The sequence below is a fragment of the Astatotilapia calliptera genome, chromosome 11 (assembly GCF_964374335.1).
Source record: "Astatotilapia calliptera chromosome 11, fAstCal68.1, whole genome shotgun sequence".
Taxonomy (NCBI): Eukaryota; Metazoa; Chordata; class Actinopteri; order Cichliformes; family Cichlidae; genus Astatotilapia; species Astatotilapia calliptera.
This window is the reverse complement of record NC_137432.1, coordinates 38,804,826-38,827,400: the sequence shown is the minus strand read 5'-3', so window position 1 is coordinate 38,827,400 and position 22,575 is coordinate 38,804,826. Positions and strand designations below refer to the sequence as shown.

Genomic DNA, 22,575 nt, shown 5'->3' with positions numbered 1-22,575 from the left:
TGTGGAGGAGCTGAACCGAGTCGCGGCCGTCAGGATAGAGGCGAGCAGACCGGATTACCGGGCCGGGGGACAACGGGCTCCGCGGCCGGTCAGCGGGGAGCGGGGGGAGCGACGGGCGGCAGGACCGCCGCCACGCTTGGGCCAGGGCGCCATCTTCTTTTTGTTTTGTTTGGATGGGGCGTGACCAATGTCCGTGACGTCACGAGCTGAAAAAGCGCGTCGTAAAATAAAAACGAGTTTATTTTTTCAGGTGTTTGTGCTTCAGAAAAAAGTACCTCACACAGGTGAGGCTCACCTTTCAGCCAGGTCTCAACACAGTGGCACGCGCACTGAACTTCCTGTGACACGCTGTGATGTCATAATGAATCAGAAGTTTTCCAGAGTGTCTCCGCACAAATCACGTAAATCTAAAATGTATATTTTCTGAATCATTTTCAGCTTAGAGCAAAGAGATGGTTTCATAAAATAACTAGCCCTGGCAGCATAACGTGCCGTTTTTGTCCCCGTGTTTCTGAAGCACACACCCACAGAGTGCTGATGTGGATCTGCAGACCTTTAAATTAGACTTTGGTTAGTAGAGTTTACTGACAGAGCAGATGAAACTCGAGCTGCGAGCAGGACTGTTATATGTATTATGTAGTGATTTTATTCTGATTTTATTTCATTTTATTGTTTACCAAAGAGCAGAGCGTCATCGAAGTCAACGTTATTGTCAAAAACTACATGTACAGATCACACACAGGAACCTGCAGGGCTCCCGTGGCCCTCAGCGTTACACTAAACAACATGAAAGTCTTATACACACAAGTGTCCAACACAATGCGAGTGTTTGTGGGCACTGTGGGTCAGAGGGCAGACGTGGGTGCAGGTCTGGTCGACAGGTTCAGCATCCTGACGGCCTGATGGATGAAGCTGTCTCTCAGTCTGCTGGTTTTGGCCCCGAGGTTCTTCAGTCTCCTTCCTGATGGCAGCAAACTGAAGAAGCTGTTGGACGGATGGGTGGAGTCACCTGTGACGCAGAGAGCTTTTTGGGTGAGGCGGGTGCAGTAGATGTCCTGGAGAGAGGGAAGAGAAGCACCCACGATCCTCTCTCTGCTCTCACTGCTCGCTGTAGCTGTTTCCTGCAGGCCCAGTGCAGCAGCCGTACCACACGGTGATGCAGCTGGTGAGGATGCCTCTGTAGAAGGTGCTCATCGTGGGGGTCGAGGCTCTCGCTTTCCTCAGTTTGAGCAGGAAGTAGAGTCACTGTTGGGCTTTACTGACCATGATGCTGTGTTCTTTGACCAGGAGAGAACTTCTGAGATGTGCACACCCAGGAACTTGGTGCTGCTTACTCTCTCCACAGCAGCACCACTGATGGTCAGTGGGGTGTGCAGGGTGTGAGTTCTCCTGGTCTATGATGATCTCCTTGGTCTTCTCCACGTTCAGGGACTCAGCCAGATGTTTAACTTCACTCCTGTCGTAGGTCTCATGGTTGTTGCTGATGTGACCTACCACAGTTGTGTAGTCTGCAAACTTGAGGAAGCAGTTGTGTGATGGTGTGCAGTCGTGGGTCAGCAGAGTGAAGAGCCCCCGTGTCCTGCTGCTGGAGGTGCCGACCGACTGTCATCACTAACAGTTTCTTCTTCCTGCCCATGGCAGAGATTGGTGGTTTGTGGAACTGATTCCAGAGCAGCTCTGTGCTGGATAATCTCCTCTAATCTGTTAATCCTCCTTCTTCCGTCTAGTTTAGCTCCCTCTCAGTCTGTTCTGACCTGCAGGGATGAAAGCTGCACATTCTGGGGGCTTCCTGGTGCTGCCGTGGCCCGGTGGCGGCGGCAGCTCAGACCCGGCCCAGGGAGAGGAAAGTCAGGGCTGCCTGATGCTGAGATCTGGAGCTCTGCTGGGAGTCACGCTGATCTGTAAGATTTAACTTCTCATTAATTCAAACAGTGTTACATTACAGCCCAAATAATGTCTCAGTTAATAATACAGACTGAGAGCCACTGACCTGCATGAGGACAAATACATTCTTGTTGTTCTGCATTCGGGGTCCAGATCCACAGCTGGAGCCGCTGCTGCTGCTGTGAGCTTACATGCAGAGTCAGTTTTGATGCAGGCAGGTTAATGTCAGCGTTCCTCGAAGAGTTCATGAAGAAATACAAATGCTGAGTTTCTCACAGAAATAACAGATCCAGGCCTCGCCCCACTGCTGCCGTACTGACAGAGAGTGTGTGTGTGTCTGCAGGCGTGGCGGTGTTGAGGAAGTGGATCGCAGGTGGAGTTTGTCGCTGTTCGGTTCGTCTGGATGGGAGAACAGTTGTGATCACTGGAGCAAACGCTGGCATCGGCAAAGAGACGAGCAGAGATCTGGCACGCCGAGGTCAGCCCGGTTTGATCCCGTCTTACTGCCCGAACACTCGAGTGTCTCCGACAAGAAAGGACGAAGCTTTAGAAGCTGCTGACAGGGAAACACTACAGTCCCATGTTGTGGGCGTGTTATTGTAATCTGAGAAACACCTGTGATCCAGCCAAACATTCCCACGCCATAACACTGCCTCCACCCTTTTCTCTCCATCCTCCTGATACAGCTTCATCTCAGTTTCACATGTCCAAAGACGGTTTTCAGAAAGCGCTTGTTTTAAAGTCTGATCGATACCCAAGGTCTGCACCTTGTTGTATCTCCATCCATGAAAGCATCGCAGTGATCGTCCTGCACAGCGTTTCAGGCCTTTTAGACGCTGTGAAGTTGTTTTTCTTACCATGGAAATAATTCTGTAATCTTCCACTTCAGTGTTTTCTGTGGTCGTTAAGGTTCTTGGTGCTGCTGAGCTGTTTGGTGCATTGATTATTTTAAACACTGATCCACTGATTTGATTGGCTGTTCTTTAGTGAACGTGGTGCTCAGCTGTGGAAATCTTTCTTCGTTTCACTCAAATGTGATTGAAAGTCATTCGACATCTGTAACAGTTCAAAGCATTTCTAGAAGGTCATGAAAGAAGACGAGATGTGCGCGAGGGCGACTAATCCTGGCTCAGCAGCCGAGGCCTGGGCGCGTCCGAGTGCTGCCGCCATGTTTCCCACTCCAGGAACAGAAACTCTTCTTTCTGTTCTCACCTCACCACTTACTTTAAAAAAGCAATTAGTTACTAATTACTGATCACTTACTTAGTTACCTTATTACTTAGTTGCTTTTCAAAAAATGAATACACAAGCTGAATATGAAATAAACTGAATCGACCTTTCAGTACATTTTGTCTTCATATCAATTTGAATCAAATGTAAAAATCTCTTTGTTGTTTTATGAGTTTTAACCTTTTAACTTTACGCATCAAGCAAAAATGAAATTATTTCAACTGCATGTTCCAGCATATAAAATAAAATCATGTTTTGTGTTTGCACAGCGGACGCTGATGTGTTTGTCACTTGTTACTGCATTAAGGAGCCCGGGTAGTGATGGCGTGCAGGGACCTGACCCGGGCAGAACGGGCGGCTGAGGAAATCCGCCGGTCGACAGGAAACGGTAACGTGGTGATCAGACACCTGGACCTCGCTTCCACGTACTCCATTAGACAGTTTGCTAAAGACTTCCTGGACAGCGAAGAAAGGCTGGACATCCTCATCAACAATGCAGGTGAGCGCACCTGTGAACAGGTGAATGCCCGTTCGTCTTTTTGTCGTTCTGAGCATCCGTCTGTCTGCAGGAGTGATGATGTGTCCAAAACAGCTGACCGAGGACAACTTTGAGACACAGCTGGCGGTCAACCATCTGGGTCACTTCCTGCTCACCAATCTGCTGCTGCCGAAGCTGAAGAGCTCCTCCCCCAGCCGTGTGGTCAACGTGTCCTCCGTTGCCCACCGTGGAGGTACCCCCAACCTCTTAAAAGATCTCAGTGCTGATGATGTTTGCGTTGTTTCTTTAACACCTCATGTGTTTCTTACAGGTCGTATTGACTTTGACGATCTGTTCTTCAGCCGGAGGCCGTACGGCGCTCTGGAGAGCTACAGACAGAGCAAACTGGCTAACATCCTGTTCTCCAGAGAGCTGGCCCGACGTCTCTCAGGTCCCCACAAACACTGAACGCCACAAACGCTCAGAGGTCCCCGTAAATATTCAAAAGCCTCAGAGGTCCCTACTGTAAAATGGTTTGACGGGAGGAAGGGTTATCTCGCCTCTCAGCGCTGTGATGTGATTGACCGCCGAGCTCCCAAAAGTACCTGTGAACCCGCCTCCTGACTCTGTCCTCACCTTTCCTGCAGGCTCTGGTGTGTCGTCGTTCTCTCTTCACCCAGGCGTGATCCGGACCGAGCTGGGTCGCCATGTGGAGGGTTGGTTCCCCCTGGTCGGGCTGCTGCTGAAGCTCCCATCCCTGCTGCTCATGAAGACTCCGTGGGAGGGCTGCCAAACCAGCCTGTACTGCGCTGTGACGCCGGGCCTGGAGGAGTTGTCTGGATGCTACTTCAGGTAGGAGGCAGGGGAGGGGCCGAAGAAACACCTGTGCCTCTTTCTGTTCCCTGAGCATCTCAAAGTGTTAAAGTCCGAGGAGCAGAATTCAGGTAAAACAAGAGTAGACGGCTCTGATAATAAATGTGGGCGTGTCTGAGCTGCTGAATGGTAAACAAATAAAACCGTTCTGAGATCAGAGTTTTCACTTCCTGTCATTTCTCTGTTTCCTTTCATGAGATTTCTCCTCTCTCAGCTTTAAGTAGTAAACACGTTCGAATAAATGGAATAACTTTTTAAAATGATGTTACTGAAGCCCTCTGCGTTTCTGCCTGCCAGCGACAGGGTGGACTACTTTGTTTCAGCTGCTGCTCGCTAGCTTGACTGTCAGCGTGCATCCGCAGGCTGTGAGAGGCTATCACACTGACACAGATACCTGCTAATCACTAACATCCAATTAAAACCCACAAATTTCACTCACCTAAACCAGAGCTCCGCCTTCTTGGACATTAACCTAACAGCGGCCATATTATTGGTCAGACGATGTCATTAAAAATGAGGCTCCGACAGCACAAACACAGAGCAGAGGTCCAGGTCGCGCCTGCAGGCAGCGAGCAGCTACAGCTGCCTGTGTCAGCATCCACTTGTCGGTCAAAGAGGCAACGATGCAAACTTTGAACCTGGACGTTAGAAGAGCTGCAGGTTTTGAACTTCGGGTTGATTGATGAACAAAGACACGTTCAAACATTGCAGAGCTTTTCTGGGGTTATTTCCATTTTAAACACATTAAACTGAGTCACTTGTTCATTGTTCATATCTGTGTTTGCAGCGACTGTGCAGAGAAAGAAACTGCTCCAGAGGGACAGGACGATGTGGTGGCAAGAAAACTGTGGGAGGTGAGCACACGTCTGGTCGGACTGAAGAACACCTGCTGACCTTTAACCTCTGACACACGAAGCAATGGAGCTGCAGACTGCGGACAAATGAGGACAGAAACAAACAGATTTACCTCTTGTAGAGACAAATGAAGCTCTGTGTTGTTGCCCCGTTTGAGTCCCAGATGTTCCAGCTGCTGATATTTGTCCTGTCCTCCAGAACCTGGACTCTCATGTGCAACATAAACCTCCATGTCCCCCGACTGTCCCCTCGCTGTCCCCTCACTGCTCCCTAAATATTTCCTGACTTTTCCTTCGTTTTTTCTCCATTGTATGTTTATTATTCCATCACGTATCTTCATGCTTTCCTCTTTTGATGCTTTCGCTGACTTCCTGTGTCCTCCTCTTTACTGGTTGCTGATGTGTGGAGTTCAGCTGTGTGGACGTGAAGCTTTGGGTGTTATTAAAGACAGTTTGACTGTTTCTATACTCTGTGTGTGTTTGATAGATTCAGTAATAATAAATCCAGAATGCTCTGTGGGTGGAGCTTGGCGAGCACCTTTCTTTCCAATAAATGAGGCCTCATTTCTTACGCGTGGTTCCAGCTCTTCTTGGTATCACAGGGTCAGAGTGCTCCAGAAGGGTTCATTTTTCAGCTTTGGGATTCTTGCAGTGACAGCATGGAGACACTTGCTCGGTAATAAGAAAATAATGAGATCCTACCGCCGGCTTTCACCCTTAAATATCCGTCTTACCTTCTCATCCATGTCGTGTTTTGGTGCATATGCTAAACTGGCCCTCCATGATTTCTTCTTCATGTTTCAGATCATCAAACAAAGCTAGCCTGTAAATACTTCCTCCTCAGAGCAGCATTCATGGTTCCCTCAGTTACAGCGAGTCGGACCACCACCACAGCTGCTGCTGCTGGGATGTTCTCTTTATGAAATCCTCTGTTAGTGTCGTGCTGATGTAACTGGACTCAAACTTTCCAGAGTTCAGCTTTGTCTCATCAGTCCACAGAATATTTCCTCAAAGCTTTACACTGCACTCGCTGACGCCTTCAGCAGCTGCCGGTCGAACCACAGCAGGGAAACTGAGCGGGCTGAAAAAAGCTGCCTTTAATAAACCCGAAGGTCTCTTATCAAGAGGTGCCTGTGGAGTCTGTTCCTTGTACCGGTGGGCCTTTCTGAGAGCTCTAATGGTCTTATTCTCTCATTGTAAAGCTGTCAGTGAACCATCACACAAGAGCAGGTGAGCAGGTGGCCATCGTAGTGCAGGAAGGCCTCAAAAAACCTTATTCTGAGGTCTCTTGGAACAGAAGCATCAGCAGGTTTAAACGTGACGCTAATGACGAGTGAATAATGAAGACGTGTTCAACATACAGTCCCAGCCAACCCCACGGGGCTCGTGGGTGATGAAGTCCCTGCAGTCAGGCTGGATGTGACATCTTTTTGAATATTTACAGCCCTTCCTGTTGAATAATTGATGACACAATCCTGAAAGGGGGGGGGGGGGGCACTTCTACTTCCTGCTGAAATGGCGGCTCCAATAGTGGGGGGGGGGGGGGGGGGGCGAAGACTTCCTGCTGAGTAACGATGGATGATAAAGAAACTCACAGTGGACTGACTGTTATCTGAATCGCTTTTATTTTTAGTGAGTTCTTATCTTATTTTCAGTTTATTACTTTTATTGTTTGTTTATTTATAATAAAAATAAATTTGGAATTATAAGAAAGAAACTATTTTTAACCTTTGTTTATGTTTAACTTGCTATAAGATGGCTGACAGGCTCTGTGTCGCCCCCTGGTGTCATCCAAGTAAATGTACTTGTGCTGTGGAGCTGCACTTCCAGAAGGACGCGTGATACGTCATCGCATCCTTGCAGCTGTGCATGGTTTCTATAACACAAATAAGAAACTAAATCTTAAAAATAAATCCTGTGCAGTACAAAGTACAATCTTTTGATCCAGAATAAAGTCAAACAGTATCAGAAAGTAGCACAAGTACATTAAGCGTGTACTTAGTAGAGTAAATCTTTAAGTTGCTTGAAGACGTTTCACCTCTCATCCGAGAAGCTTCTTCAGTTCTAGGACTGAAGAACAGGGGCGATACAATCAGAGCTTTGGGGGTGCTGAGCACCCAGAGAGCTGCCCAGCCAGAGCAAGATAAACTTTACTCGTCACGATGAGACGTCGTCTCTGTCAGTCCCTGCATCCTTAAATGTCTCCAGTTGTCCCGAGTTGTCTCTGACTGTCTCCTTTGTGCATTTAAACGCCTGTTCCTCGTCTGTTGTATTCATCTACGTTATCAGTCATCAGAATTTTACCGTCTCTGTGCAAATTTCTTTATTAAATCATAAGATTCTTAAATTCATCAAGTCTCTCTGTGCCTCTCGGTACGATCTCCCTACCACCCATTTGTTTCACTATTTTCAAATTCGAAATTTTGTTGCCAAGTGTTTCCCAAATTTCCCTCTTTGCCTCCAGAACAGCAGTGGGAAACTACGCTATTATTTATTCCTCATCACAGAGGAACCATTTCGAAACTCTATGATACTATCCCGTCTTTTAGTAACCACTCTAATGTTAAGCTTAAGTGTCCACGGGAAGGAGAACTAGGAATTCAAATCCATGAGGAGTCTTGGGAACAGGCTATAGCGAGGGTACGATCGTCCACCTCCTGTGCTCCTCTTGGACTTATTCAATTTAAGGTCATACACAGGGTGCATTTCTCTGAATCTAGACTTTCTGAATTGTATCCAGAAGTGGAAAACAAATGTAATGCAAATGCAAGCCCGATCCTTTTATTTAGCAAAACTGTGATTAATAGATAAATATTATTGTTGAGGGGCACAGACAGGACTCTAACAAATAAATAAATAATAAATAAATAATTATTTTGTTTAGGTTGCCTCAACAAAAGGGCACTTTGGGCACCCATCAGGAAAGGGGCGGGTGCTCAAGCCCCTCCAGCCCCCCCCCCCCCCTGCACGTGCCTGTTGGGGATGTTTGATTGATGTTTGATTCCAGCTGGAAGGAAATCTATAATTCATGTTTGGTGTCCTAACAGGAAGTACATCAGCACCTGGTCACATGTTCCCAGCTGATCCTGCTCTTCATGGTCACTCTGAAGAAGATTTTCTGAGACACTGGAAGCTGCAGGAACACAAATGAACCCAGGAAGTGCATATTTGAGCAAAATCAATACTTCATTCTTTATGTTTTATTGAAACACGTTCAGAGTGAGGAGCTTTTTCTTTGCTTCTGTTTTTAAAGCTGGTTCTTAAACCACAACAGGTCCAACTCACCACACCATGAACATACTCTTATTATAAGCAGTGCACCTATATACAGCTGCAAACCTCTGTCACACACAGTCTGCACAGAGGACTCTCTCAGGACCAAGGGTCATGGTCGGGGGGGAGGGGGGGGGAATGACTGCCTTCAGAATAAAAGATGTGCCTTAATGCTGAAAGTGACACTTTTCAAATGGCACAACTGTTATGTTGAAGGTGCAGATTCTCCATTTAATTTGTCTAAAAAAACCAAAGTGGGCTTCATAGATAATTGGCAAACCTTCTGGAGGAAACCTGGTCTTGTTAGGAGAGACGGCATCCATCCCACTTTGGATGGAGCAGCTCTCATTTCTAGAAATATGGACAAATTTATTAAACCCCCCAAAATATGACTATCCAGAGTTGGGACCAGGAAGCAGAGCTGCAGTCTTACACGCCTCTCTGCAGCTTCTCTCCTCCTGCTACCCCCCCAAAAACCCATCTCCATAGAGACTGTGTCAGCTCCCAAACAGACCAATTCTGTTTACATTATACATGCTTCCCTTAGGCAGCAGCATCAGAAGGCATAGCATACATTTGACACCCAGCTCTGTCCGTGAATTCAAAGTCCTGCTCCTCACATACAAGGTCTTAAATAATCAGGCCCCATCTTATCTTAATGACCTTGTAGTACCATATCACCCTATTAGAGCACTTCGCTCTCGCTCTGCAGGCCTACTTGTTGTTCCTAGAGTATTTAAAAGTAGAATGGGAGGCAGAGCCTTCAGTTTTCAGGCCCCTCTTCTGTGGAACCAGCTTCCAGTTTGGATTCAGGAGACAGACACTATCTCTACTTTCAAGATTAGGCTTCAAACTTTCCTTTTTGCTAAAGCATATAGTTAGGGCTGGACCAGGTGACCCTGAATCCTCCCTTAGTTATGCTGCAATAGACGTAGGCTGCCGGGGATTCCCATGATGCATTGAGTTTTTCCTTTCCAGTCACCTTTCTCACTCACTATGTGTTAACAGACCTCTCTGCACTGAATCATATCTGTTATTAATCTCTGTCTCTCTTCCACAGCATGTCTTTATCCTGTCTTCCTTCTCTCACCCCAACCAATCACAGCAGATGGCCCCGCCCCTCCCTGAGCCTGGTTCTGCTGGAGGTTTCTTCCTGTTAAAAGGGAGTTTTTCCTTCCCACTGTCGCCAAAGTGCTGCTCATAGGGGTCATATGATTGCTGGGTTTTTCTCTGTATGTATTATTGTGGGGTCTACCGTACAATACGAAGCATCTTGAGGTGACTTTTGTTGTGATTTGGCGCTATTTAAATAAAACAGAATTGAATTGACCTGTGAGTGTTACGGGGCTCAGAGACCAATACGTGGACGTGGACCCAGATATGGATATGAGTACGGGAAGCAATGGTAAGGTTTCTCACAAGCTTTATTTGGTGACACAAAGAAAACCCAGAGAGGTACTGCTACAACGTGTGTCAGATGTGCAGGGCTCTGTGAACAGAGGGAAAGGTTTATCAGCAGAGGCTCAGGAAGCCCGGGGTGTAGATGAGGAGACAGACTGAGTTATGGCAGGTGGAGTGGTAATGGCATGAAGAGAAGCGTGGATAGCCGGGTGAACATCCAGCAAGGGTGTAAACAACCTCCAGGCTGATTGATAATAATAATGATAATGGATTGGATTTATATAGCGCTTTTCAAGGCACCCAAAGCGCTTTACAATGCCACTATTCATTCACTCTCACATTCACACACTGGTGGAGGCAGCTACAGGTGTAGCCACAGCTGCCCTGGGGCAGACTGACAGAAGCGAGGCTGCCATATCGCGCCATCGGCCCCTCTGGCCAGCACCAGTAGGCAAGTAGGGTAAAGTGTCTTGCCCAAGGACACAACGACCAGGACAGAGAGCCCAGGGATCGAACCGGCGACCTTCCGGTTACAGATACGCTTCCCAACCCCCTGAGCCACGGTCGCCATCTGGAGATCCAGGCAGATGGGGAAAGGTGGTGACCAGCGTCCAAGAAGTGAGCGGGCTGCAGGCAGTGGTGAATCCAGAGACCACAAGGACAGTATGGTAAGTTATCCATAGTTACTTAGTACGGCGAGTAAAGATGGCCTGTTACTAACACAAGTTAGCTGACAAACTGGCGAAGAAGAGATGTGGACACTGGTGTTAAATACTAAGTGGACTGATTCTTATACAGCACTTTTCTACTCCAGAGTACTCAAAGCGCTCTGTACAACGTGCACCATACTTGGTGCTTTCTGACTACATGCAGACACATTCATACTCTGATGGATGCATCGGAGGTTAGGATACTTAGCATGCAGGGATTGAACCACCAACCTTCTGATCAGTAGGTGACCTGCTCTACCTCAAAGCTGGACCCTATTAGGGTGGTGTCAGAGAGGTGGATGTTTGTCCAAGATAAGGACGATGCTGGATAATACCGCCCACCCACTCAATGACGTGCTGGCCAGTCACAGGAGCACGTTCAGTGAGAGACTGAGATTACCCATAATGCACCACTGTCTGTGGATTTCTGTACAGCTCCATCTAACGCACAGCACACAGTGAAATTCACAGGTCAATCATATATCATTATTATAACAAAGCATTACATTCATAAATGCCGATATGCTAAATCCCCCCTTCATGGCCTGCTCTTAAAAACTAACTCCTGTAAATCTCTTAAGCTAATAAATAAGCTCCGAGCAATCAAACTGCATAGTTTTTTAGAAGAGTTTGATTTCTCTTAGCCCCTTATTTAAGTTATGTGTCTTGTTTATGGAACCTCACTTGTAGAGAGTTTGTGATCCCCTTGTCTCCTTTATTTCTGTTCCTTGTTTTTCATTCTTTTTTATTGTTATTTAGTTATTTTTGTATTGGTTATTCATCTTTTTATATTATTATTATTATGTAGATGCGTGTGTATATGCATACGTACACATTTATACACACAGACATGTATACATATATATGTCTGTGTGTGTATGTGTGTTTACTTTCAGTTATTGTCGATTTCATCGTGGTGTACCAACTGTGGCAGTGATGTGTATTCCTCTGATTGGGAGAAAAGAAAAAGGAGGTGTGATTCTGTTCTGAATGATTCAATATGTCGCTTGTCTCTTTGAGATTGTCATTGTTATTGTTCTAAATAAAGTTCGTTTAAAAAAATTAAAATGTCAATCATATATATTTCACCTCTGTAATACTCTGGATGTTTATAATTGAGCGATTTCTTATGTTTGTAACTGTATAATACATTATTTCACTGGTTCAATCTGTTGCTCTCATTGTCTTGGAGCGACTGTAAACACATCATTTCCTCATAAATGATCTGATTCTGATAACATGGGCGTCTGTGGAGACTGACGCTCTGCTGCCTCTGCTGGACACCAGAGGAACTGCAGGCGGCCACCAGAGGGCGCAGTGACAGCGCCGCTGGGCTGTAGAGGCTGTTTGCCTCTGCTGTGCAGCCCTGGTCTGGTTCCTCCCCCCGCTCCTCCCCCGCTCCTCCCCGGCTCTCCGCCCTGAAGGCTGTGGTCGGTCCGGCTGCTCCGCCGCTGTGTGGCAGTGGGAGCTGAGTGGGCTCGGGCTGACACTCCGGAGGGCTCGTGCCTGTGACCTGAGCGGACTTGGAGGATTTACAGCTGATCTGCGCGCACGTGAACGCGCTGAATGTAAGTGTGCTGAAGTTCCGTGTTTTTATCTCTGAACGTGTTTTTACAGCGTTAAAGTTTGGAGACACACTTTTCCTCCGGGGGCAAAGTTCAGGAAGCCCGAGGACGGACAGCTGCGGTCCGCGGGCGCAGACGCTTTCAGGCACGGCGTGTATGGAAGCCCGTTAGTGCCAACGTGCCCGCAGGTGATCCCGTGTGCACACGGTCACAGATGCAGGATGAGCAACTGGCGTGGCAGAGTGGCACCTCTGAGCCTGCCTCTGTGCTGAAAGCTGCACTGGGAGACAAGCACGAACCCATCACCCACATCCACCCCCATCCACAGTGTGTCTGACGCCCTGAGCTGCTCCACGTTCAGGTTGTTTTAGGGGCGGCTGTGGCTCAGGAGGTTCAGCATCCACTGATCAGAAGGTTGGTGGTTCGAAACCTGGCTGCCCCAGTCTGTGTTAGTGTGTGTGTGTGAACGAGGCGTGACGAGGAGCGTGTTTTCCTGCAGTGGACGGTCTCAGCCCCTAAATCACGGCTGAAACGTGCGTCCGCTGCTGTGGCCCCGAAGCCTCCTCTGCACATCAGTGCAAAACTCATTTTTATTCACTGGCCTTTGACTCAGTGGGTAACTGACACTGTTATTGTTATTTATTTATTGTATTTTTATTATTTCTGCTGGTCAGCCATGTGTTGTTTTTAAAGTGCTGTATAAATAAATTATGGTATGAAGCTTCAATGGCGGTCTCACTTTAGCACAGGCAGGTCTGGCGCTCATGAGGCCGACCGATGGCGCGTATTTGTCTGACATCACGGCGGCTTCATCTTGTTTGTTTAGAGGGTGGACGGTCTTCCAGGAACGCTTCAGGGAGTTTGTCTCCCCCGCCTCGGCGAGGCCTTTAAGGACTGACGGAGCAGATTGTTGGAGTGAGGTGAGGCGTGGCGGCAGCTCGCGCTGTGCTCAGCATGTGATTAGGCTTTGCTTACAGCGAGTTTCACACCTCAGGCCTGGCTAATGCCTCTGTTGTGTCTCTGCAGCTCGCGGCGCTCGGTTACCCAGCTGCGGTGGACGTGGACCACCTGTGGGTGGAGGATGGCCCGCTGGAAGGAAGGCGCCACCCTCCTGCTGGCTCTGCCGGTTCTGCTCAGCCTGCCAGCGGAGGCCCGAACTTACGGCCTGGGTCAAACCCAGCATGACCACGAACGCCTCCAGAACATCACACTGGCTGTCATTTTACCAGAAAACAACACCAGATACCCGTGGGCGTGGCCTCGCATCGGCCCTGCCGTGGACCGGGCCGTCAGAAACATCAACGCCGACCCCACGCTCCTCCCCAACCATCACCTTGTGTACTTCTTCAAGAACAGCCAGGACAAGGATGGGATGTGCTCCGAGTCCGTCGCCCCGCTCATGGCGGTGGACCTGAAACTCGCCTACAACCCGTGGGTGTTCATCGGGCCCGGCTGCTCCTACAGCTCCTCCCCCGTCGGCCTCTTCACCACCCACTGGAGCGTCCCCATGGTGACGGCAGGCGCCCCGGCCGTGGCATTTTCCAGCGGAACGTACCTGTCCATCACCAACACGGGGCCAACGCACAAGAAGCTTGGGCGGTTCGCAGTGCGGATCTGCGAGCATTTTGGGTGGCGGGAACAGGTGATGGTTGTCTTCAGCGACAACAAGAAGGATGACCGGCCGTGCTACTTCGCCATCGAGGGTCTGTACATGGAGCTGAGCAACATCAACATCAGCGTCGAGGAAAGCGTGTTCATGGAGGAGTCCGTGACCTACTCCCAGATCCTCTCCAAAATCCAGGATAACGGGCGAGGTGAGTCCGCGACCGGCCGCCAAATAAACGTGCTTCCAAACTGGTCTCTGTAGGTGACGCCCCCTTCATGACACCTGTACGTTAAGGTCATCTGAATCAAATCAGAGTTTTAACTAAAATTGAATGTGAACAAACACGCTCGAGCAAATCAGAGAGCTGCTCACCTGGACGTGGCATTTTCAGCATGTGGCGAGCTTCGGTGGCGTGCTTTCTCTTTGATTCTCGCAACTGACGTTATGCGACGTCCACACCACGCTGTTTTCCTCGCAGCAAAAATTATCTAGAAATCAGCTTTGTCAACATCTTGTGTTAGTCCAGAAAAACCAGCAGGCACCAGGTAGATCGCACCGGTCTGTCCAATCGGAAACCTTTATCTGTGCACAGCATCACCCTGCTGCTACACAAACACACACACGTTGGTAGGGATGGGTATCGAAGACCGGTTCTTGTTGAGAACCGGTTCCCCCTGTTTCAGTTCCTTGGAATTGTTTGCCATTTTTGCAAATGATTCTCTTATCAATTCCAGTCGCCCCGAATGACGTCACCACGTTGCGGAGCGTCATTTACCTGGCAGGAAACACGGCGGCTCAAACGCTCAAAAGTTTGGTTACACTTTACGAGAACGGATGACAACAGGGCAACTTGCAATACTTGCAAAGTAGAGATTTCATTTACGGGAGGAAACACTACGAATATGCAAAAAACACGTGATGACCTTAAATGAACGTCGTGTTTTTAATTCCACTCCGGACTCGTGAATCTCAACCCAGCAGCAGCGGTAACGTTTGCACGTCCTCTCCCGTTAATGCAGCAGGTAAATAATCAACTAACATATTATGTTAGCGCGATCTGCCTTATTACAAACCTGCCATTACTGTGCATTTAGTGACCATGATGAGACAGAGTCTGGCTCAGATGCTGGCAGCTCTCGCTGCAGTCTGCCGGTAGCGTCTCCTTTCAGGCAGGATAGACGAACGTCACCGAGCAGAGACTCAGTTTGTGGTCAAAGGTTTGCACCCGTTTGCCACAGCAGATGATTTTCAGTAAGTGAATGTGTTTAATTGTAGGCAGGGACATTACTGGATATTCTTGTGTAATTGCTGCAGAATAATTTATGTTAAACTTTGTTATTGCTACAGAAGAATATTTATTTTATTATTTTACATTTACAATGTTTTTTCCCGGGGACCCTGTGACACCCCATTGAAGAGCCGCAGGCTGGATCTCTTAAGATCTCACTGCTGGGTTTGTAAGGCCATGTTACTCCTAAATTTCTATCTTGTTCAAAGAGAAGATATAAAACAAAGTTCTGAGGTAATCGACCTTAGTGTTCTCCTTTTTTAAAAAGAATCGATAAGAGAATCGAAAATGGAATCGAATCGTGAAAATCTTATCAATACCCATCCCTACACGTCAGGTATTCATAACTTGTAGGGACGTGTAACTGCCCGTTTACCCCAAACCACCTTAACCCTGTCACTAACATGCTCCAAACTCGCGGGGACAGGTCCTCACAAAGATATGAATACATGCTCAGAGGAACACACACACACACACGCACACACACACGCACGCACACACACACGCACGCACACACACACACACGCACGCACACACACACACAGAAACGATGTGTGCGTGTGTGATCCTCTACCCCCTCCCCCTCCCCCTCCCCTCCTCTGCAGCAGAGGCAGAAACTCGAGCTGAATCGACCGCGATGCTGTGGCAGGTTTGCCAGAGGAGCTGCAGACACACACCTGTTGTTAAGTCATTTCCTGTCAGAGATGATCAGACCTGCGTTCAGGTTTAATGCCGGAGCCCTCAGAGTCTAAACAGAAGGATTCTGACTCGGTACTGCAATAAAGCATCGTCCTGCAGTGTAGATAAACTGACAGCAGCTGGCAGTACGGATGCTGGTGCTGAAAGCTGTGTTTCAGTAAGCTGCGTATGTGGATGATTTTACGGTTTTGACCAGATTCTCTTTAGCCTCTGAAGTCCTGCATGGAGCACAGGGCTTTTATTTTGAAAAACCGCTACAGCTTGCCGCCGTAGACCCACATCTGGCTGTTTTTTCCTCGTGACACTCTAACCTGGGTTTCGTGTCCCAGCCGCCGTGCAGATACACCTGCAGAAAAATTCCTGCACTCGGAGCTTCGGCCCGTTCTCCAGCTGAGATCCGTGAGCGGAGATCACGGCCTCGGCCGGGCTGAGGTGCAGACGTGCAGACGAGCTGCCTGCAGGCCCTGACTTTTCAGGGTTTTAGTCATCCACAAAGCGCTCTAACCTTCCTGCGTCGCTCGCTGTCTTTGATCGTCTTTTCATCATTTCTGCTTTCAAACTATAACAGCATAGTTTCTCCAGTACAAAGCGAGGACTTCAAGCGTCCGTGAAGCCGTTCGCACACAGAGCAGGAGCAGGAGGCGAGGCTGGGACTCGCGTGTGATGGATAATTCAGAGAGGCTGGGAGTTTGTGGGAGTGAAAGTCTGTCGGGTGAGCTGAGGGGGAGCACGGGACCTGAGACGTGGTGCCTTCGGCTCAGCCACAGTTTAGCGATGGAGTCATAAATCGAGCGTCCTCTATCTGCGGAGGTGTATCAGTGTGTAAACCCGCCGAGAGCTCGAACAAACAGCCTCAGGCAGCTTCCCTCTCCGGTTCCCACAGAGCCAGCAAACCTCCCGACAGCACATTCATTAACAGAGGTCACAACCTGCCGCCTTATAAGGCCGCCGCGGACGCCTATCAGATCTGTAGGTATTTCCTGCCAAACACACTGAGGCTAATTTTACCTTGTGTCTGCCTTTTGTCTCCTTAATGAAACACTATGAGACAAGCTGCTCTGAGTACAGCTCAGCCTCTTTATTAGGCACGGCATCAGACAGCAGCGAATCAGCCTCAGAGGAGTGTGAGCTGCAGGTGAGCTGCAGTTTGACTCCAGGAGCTTTGCGGTGGGGAAATAAGTCTTCTGCAGGCTACAGTGTGTCTGGAAGCTTCTGGATAATCTGTGCGTTAAAACGCCACGCACGTCTCTGTCAGCACAGCCAACAGGACGATTACACTGAAAGGCTTCACTGAGATAAAAACCCATAAACGGCTTCCTGTGGTTCCCGGTGTTGTGCCAAAAAGTGATTGTCTGCCAAAAACTGATTTCCAATGTTTCTGTGTATTTTTTATGTGTAATATCTTTACGTATGTTCGTAAATAGACTTCGGTGAACAGGGTTTACAAAGGGGTTATATAGAGAATTAAAACAATATCTGTTTTTCAAGTATCTTTACAACTCTCTGCTATTGTACTTACATTATAACCAATCCGGTCCTTTATCCCCACTTAAAATATTTTTACAGAAATATTGTAATATTTGCTGCCATTTCTGCTGTCCTCTTGGCCAACTTACTCTTACAAAAGACATTTTTAATGTTAATGAGATTTTTTTAACTGGATAAATAAAGGTTATATAAAAGTCACTGCCAAAAACTGATTGCGGCTTCTACCTTGTTACACGAATGTTGTTTGTGGCTCAAGATGACTTTATGTCATCCATGAGGGATGCATTTGACATATGTTTCACCTATTATAGCCCAACAAGTTACTTATAGCAGTTTAAATACGAGCAATCAGTTTTTGGCAAATACCGGAAATCACTTTTTGGCACAACACCGGTCAGCAGCAGGCAGAATAATCATCCAGTTAGCTCCAGTCTGGACTCCAGTTGACAAGTTGGAGACATGGGTTCAAAGTTTCCTGTGAGCAGAGGCGTCGGTCCTTTGGTGCAGATGAGCCCTGAGAGTTTGCAGAGAAGCTCCTGGGACTGAAGAGCCCTCCAGCTGATTAACCTCTTGCTTCAGCTCATCAGCCCTGCCCTCATTAATAATAATAATAATGTGTATGTGTTAGTCCCCATAGGGAAATTCCTCTGCATTTAACCCATTCAGCCAGTGAAGCAGTGGGCAGCCACCAGTGCAGCGCATGAGGAGCAGTGTGTGGGGACGGTACCTCGCTCAGGGGTTCCTCAGGGTAGCCGTTCAGTTGATTTGAAACCTCGACCTCCCGATCACGACCACTCTACCCTCTATCCCAGTCCACCAAGGGGGCGAGCTCCTAGCTCCTCGCAGCTAACGGGCTAATAGGAGCCGAGAGTGGAACTAGTTTGTAAGTCTCACTGGAGACCAAAGTGAACCCTAACGAGTGCTCTCAGCGTGAGCTCTTTGCAGCACTCGCTGATTCCACCGCGTCACTGTTTGCTGACGCATTAATGCTAATGGCTGCCGGCTGATAACGAGGCCAGCCAGATATGAGAGGTTTTAGGACAAAGTTTGTGTTTTCCATTGTTTAAGCACCGCTTCCAACCAAAGGAGGTGTTGTATCAACAGAAAAGGCTAACTTGGTTTTCATTTTGCAGAAAAAAAGAGACTGCTAAAAATAAAAACACGAGAGGTTTTTGGACAAAGTTTGTTCTCCATTCTTTACGCACCGTTTAAGCCAGTGGTTCCCAAACTTTTTCGCTAGGCCCCCCTTTGTTTTACAAGAAGAATGCTGCCCCCCGGCGCGCACGCACAACCACATCCTCCAACCACGCGCCCATATTTTGCTCCATTGCAGTTTACTTCACACCTCAAACATTTAGTAAACAATTAAGCAAATACAAGTAAACTGCAATAAATTACAGGTAATAAAATAAACTACTAACTCTTTTACGCTGCGTCCGCACCTACACGGGTATTTTTGAAAACGCAGCTGTTTCGTCCACGTAAACGGCGTTTCGAATCACTGAAAACGGAGATTTTTAAAACTCCTTTTTTTGCGTTTACGTGGACGAGGAATACAGAGTTCGTCACGCAGCGTCAAAGGTATGTGGCTTTTTCCACGTCACGCTGTGGCCACGTTATTGTTTACATGAGATGAATTGCAGAATGATAGAGACGAAATGCTGTTAATCTGACTGTCTGCAGGTTTTACAGCAGTTACTGCCCCTCCATTTACAAAGGCAGAGGCGTCACGGTGTCATTATTTTACTGTAGTTGTTTTTTCCTGTGTAATAATGTTCAACATTGCTATCAAATCAAAAAAAGCCTCTCTGTGAAAATGTGTTCAAAAACATAAACAGCTGTGGGATCCTGTTTGTCTGTGATTTGAACCGGGGGAGCAAATCGTGGCAGGATCAGCCCGATGTTATTTGTATCCCGCTGTAACTTTACTGTTGTTGCTGGTTTTTAATTGCTTCCTGGTCCCAACTCTGGATGGTCACGTTTTGGGGGGTTTAGCCTGGGGACGGGACCAGAGTAGACTACAGTTCAACATAATTTTAGCAAAGTTGATTTAATATTAATTTTTCTGTACAGTCAATTTATAACATACATAGTGTGTTTATTTGTATGTGCGTGCGGTTGTTTTTGGTCAAAGTCGCTCTGAGAGAAACGTCCTACGGCGTGAAAGCTCGTTGTTACGTTGGTGATGTCTGCAGGAAGCAGACTGACGTGGTTCTGGCGGTTCTGGACTACTGAAGCCAAACTGCAGCTCAAACATCCTCTGACATCATGCTCTCCGTGTGCCGTCGCCATGGTGATGAAGCAAGCAGCTCATCCTGAACAAACGTACCCACGAGGCCGTGCTTCAGCCCACTCTGCTGCTTCCTGTCCATCTGGCAGCGGTTAAAGATTAATATGGTGGAATGTCAGTAGTGAGGGGCTGGGAGGGGGCGGGGGGCGACCCGCAAATTTATTGCTTCGCTTTGGATGATGTCACGGCGCCGAGCTGGAAACTGATTGCAGACGTGGAGCTGAGTGCACTGGAAAATCAGCTGATCGGCGATCAGATCTGTGAGGGGGGCTCAGTCTGAGCTGTCACGATGATGAACCACCTGCCGGCAGCCTGCCAACGGGGGTTCAGACACCAACCACCAATCTGCTGTCGTTACTGTTGTGAAGGGGCATGTTCAGACCGGTGGGTGCAGCTGCAACTCAGGTGGCTCATGTACCAATCAGAAAGCTGGTGTTCAACCCTCCTGCACAGGTGTTCTTGAGTACGATGGGTGGTTACAGCTGGTAGGTCTGACCTCGTGTGACTTTAGACATCCGTCGTCGAGCTGTGACCTCTGTCTGTGCTCCTGATCACCTGACAGGTCATGTGATCTGCGGTCTGCTCGACTTTGGGCCGTGTGTGAACCCCAGTGGCGCTTTTCTTTAAACAGGAACTTCTCCACTCTGTGTGAAGGAACAAGAAGTGATCAGAGTGGATGAGCTGATGGAGGATCACCCTGTTTACACGAGAAAGTTTCAGGAACGCATTAACGGCAACAAACACAGCATGTCTTCATCCTGTCTTCCTTCTCTCACCCCAACCAATCACAGCAGATGGCCCCGCCCCTCCCTGAGCCTGGTTCTGTTGGAGGTTTCTTCCTGTTAAAAGGGAGTTTTTCCTTCCTACTGTCGCCAAAGTGCTGCTCATAGGGGGTCATATGATTGTTGGGTTTTTCTCTGCATGTATTATTGTAGGGTCTACCTTACAATATAAAGCGCCTTGAGGTGACTGTTGTTGTGATTTGGTGCTGTATAAATAAAATTGAATTGAAAACCTTCAGCCGAACATAACTCAGAGGAACGCTCTGGAGCTTTTCCTGAGCGTCTCAGCTTCAGCCTGGTTTAAACGCCAGTGACACGGCGACCTGATTTTATGAAGGTTCACGTTCGGATGGAGCTGATACTGGAGGGCCCAGAACGAAATGTGCACGGGAATTCTGGGACAGCTGGAAGAGTTGCAGGGATCCTCTGACTGTGACCATCGCTTGCTTGGTCGCCCCGAAGCTTCCAGGTTTGCTCGTCAGTACAGAAATAAAAAGCTCAAAAAGGATTCGGGTCGATTTGGTATGTGTGACACTGACAGCAGGGCCCGCAGAGTAAAAGAGCTGCAGGACCCACACCGGGCACACGTGCACATGTTAGGCCTGAGACCGAATGTGGACGTGGAGGTCGTGCAGAGGTGAACGCTTGTGTCTGTCTGCATCTGCAGCCTGGATTTCTGCTTCGCATGTCCTGAAAGAGGAAGCAGCAGAAACCTGACACAGGAGGAGCGCGGTCCTCTGACCTCAAAGGAAACCAGTGCCAGTACGAGAAGCTGGATGAGGCTCTGACTCCATCGTTTCCTCCGAGTGAAGCTTCCTTTTCCTGCGTGCGAGGTCACGCTCAGATACAGACGGTGAGCTAGTGAAGCGGCGGCAGCTTGGCCTGCGCTCTGCTGCTGAGTAAACGGAGACGTCAGCTCTGACTGCCTGCGGTGCTCTGAGCTGACTGCAGCACAGTGAAGCTATCAGGAAAGATTTAAAATGGCAGCGTCATCTCTGAGCGGAGGGTCAGGATACCGCACGCATCAGCAGGATGGCGAGCTTAGAGCGCTCGTTAACCTGATGTTTTCCTTCAGTTAGGAAAAACCCGAGGCTGTGGTTATTTAATGCAGCCACTGTGTCGGCGGGCAGATACAAACACCTTACATCACGTCCTCCTGACCCAGGCAGCAAACAACGGAGCGCCGTTTCTGTGGAAACCCACAAAGACTCGCCGCGACAGCCGGCAGGAGCAGCTGGAGTCACAAACATTTCTCTGAGTGCACTCATTTTTCCCGTCTCTGTCAAAACACACAGCTGCCCTTCAGACAGAGTTGTTAAGCTCCTCCTCCTTGTTAGAGGGGGTGGAGCATGAAACCTGCTGAGTTTTCTTCTCTGAAGCAGAGACGGTTGAACTCCTGCAGATGTGGATTGTTTCCTGGTCAATTTAGGTTCATCACGTGGTGCTTTATGTTTGATGTGGACGCTGATTGGCTCGGTCACCTGAGTAGTCTCTGCCAATCAGAAGGAGAGTTCAGACTCTAACATGAAGATTTTATGCAACCAGTTCGAACACAGCTTCTTATTTCATGTTTTTTCTTTATTTTTATGACATTTTCACATCGTAGATACAAACTGAAGACATCTAATATACAAAGCAAGATATGTGGAATATGTAGCAAAGAAAAAATATAAACAACTAAATCTGTTTTATATTTTAGATTCCTGTAAGTAGCCTCCTGACATGGTTTCACCTCACAGGTGAGCCTGTCCGGGTTCATTTGTGGAGTTTCTTGCCTTCTTAATGCCGTTGGGACCATCAGTTGTGTTGGGCAGAAGCAGGTTGGTGCACAGCTGACAGTCCTATTTGACAACTGTTAGAATTCATATTATGGCAACAACCAATCAGCTAAGAGAAACAACAGTCCATCATTACTTTAAGAACTGAAGGTCAGTCAGTCCGTAAAATTGCTAAAACTTTGAATGTCTCCCCAAAATCCATCAAGCGCTACGATGAAACCGTCTCACATGAGGACGCCCAGGACAGGAAGACCCAGAGTCCCCTCTGCTGCTGAGGGTAAACTCATCCAAGCCACCAGCCTCAGAAATGACAAGTTAACAAGTTGAGAATGGTTCACACAGAAAAGGTGAACAATGGTCTCTACATGCATGGTTC

General features: G+C 48.1%; 2 protein-coding genes across 4 annotated transcripts in view; both read left to right on the top strand.

Annotated features, from left to right (window-relative positions):
- The first annotated feature begins 125 nt into the window (after positions 1 to 125).
- Positions 126 to 5,781, top strand: crdhl (cone RDH-like). Of its 2 annotated transcripts, XM_026183794.2 has the most exons (7): positions 126 to 1,901; positions 2,228 to 2,362; positions 3,422 to 3,613; positions 3,684 to 3,845; positions 3,924 to 4,043; positions 4,240 to 4,444; positions 5,253 to 5,781. In XM_026183794.2, the coding sequence occupies exons 1-7, from the start codon at positions 1,763 to 1,765 to the stop codon at positions 5,356 to 5,358; spliced, it is 1,059 nt and encodes a 352-aa protein (XP_026039579.1). In that variant the 5' UTR covers positions 126 to 1,762; the 3' UTR covers positions 5,359 to 5,781. The 2 variants fall into 2 exon arrangements, with proteins under 2 accessions (XP_026039579.1, XP_080164316.1); XM_080308190.1 differs by lacking the exon at positions 2,228 to 2,362 and having other exon boundaries at positions 1,760 to 1,901.
- A 6,290-nt stretch (positions 5,782 to 12,071) lies between these two features.
- Positions 12,072 to 22,575, top strand: part of LOC113031810 (atrial natriuretic peptide receptor 1-like) — a 64,248-nt gene continuing 53,744 nt past the window's right edge. The window contains exons 1-3 of one of the 2 annotated variants that reach the window (XM_026184244.2): positions 12,072 to 12,271; positions 13,095 to 13,188; positions 13,295 to 14,082. In XM_026184244.2, the coding sequence (XP_026040029.2) occupies positions 13,350 to 14,082 (733 nt within the window). In that variant the 5' untranslated portion in view covers positions 12,072 to 12,271; positions 13,095 to 13,188; positions 13,295 to 13,349. Of the gene's footprint in view, positions 12,272 to 13,094; positions 13,189 to 13,271; positions 14,083 to 22,575 lie in introns of those variants that run through there. The other variant, XM_026184245.2, reaches the window with a different exon arrangement.

Bases quoted from the DNA above. Each gene is read 5' to 3' on its own strand.
- crdhl (XM_026183794.2), top strand. From the start codon at position 1,763: ATGAAAGCTGCACATTCTGGGGGCTTCCTGGTGCTGCCGTGGCCCGGT. The intron at 1,902-2,227 runs GTAAGATTTAAC...GTGTGTCTGCAG, and splicing joins GCTGGGAGTCACGCTGATCT to GCGTGGCGGTGTTGAGGAAG. The intron at 3,614-3,683 runs GTGAGCGCACCT...GTCTGTCTGCAG, and splicing joins CATCCTCATCAACAATGCAG to GAGTGATGATGTGTCCAAAA.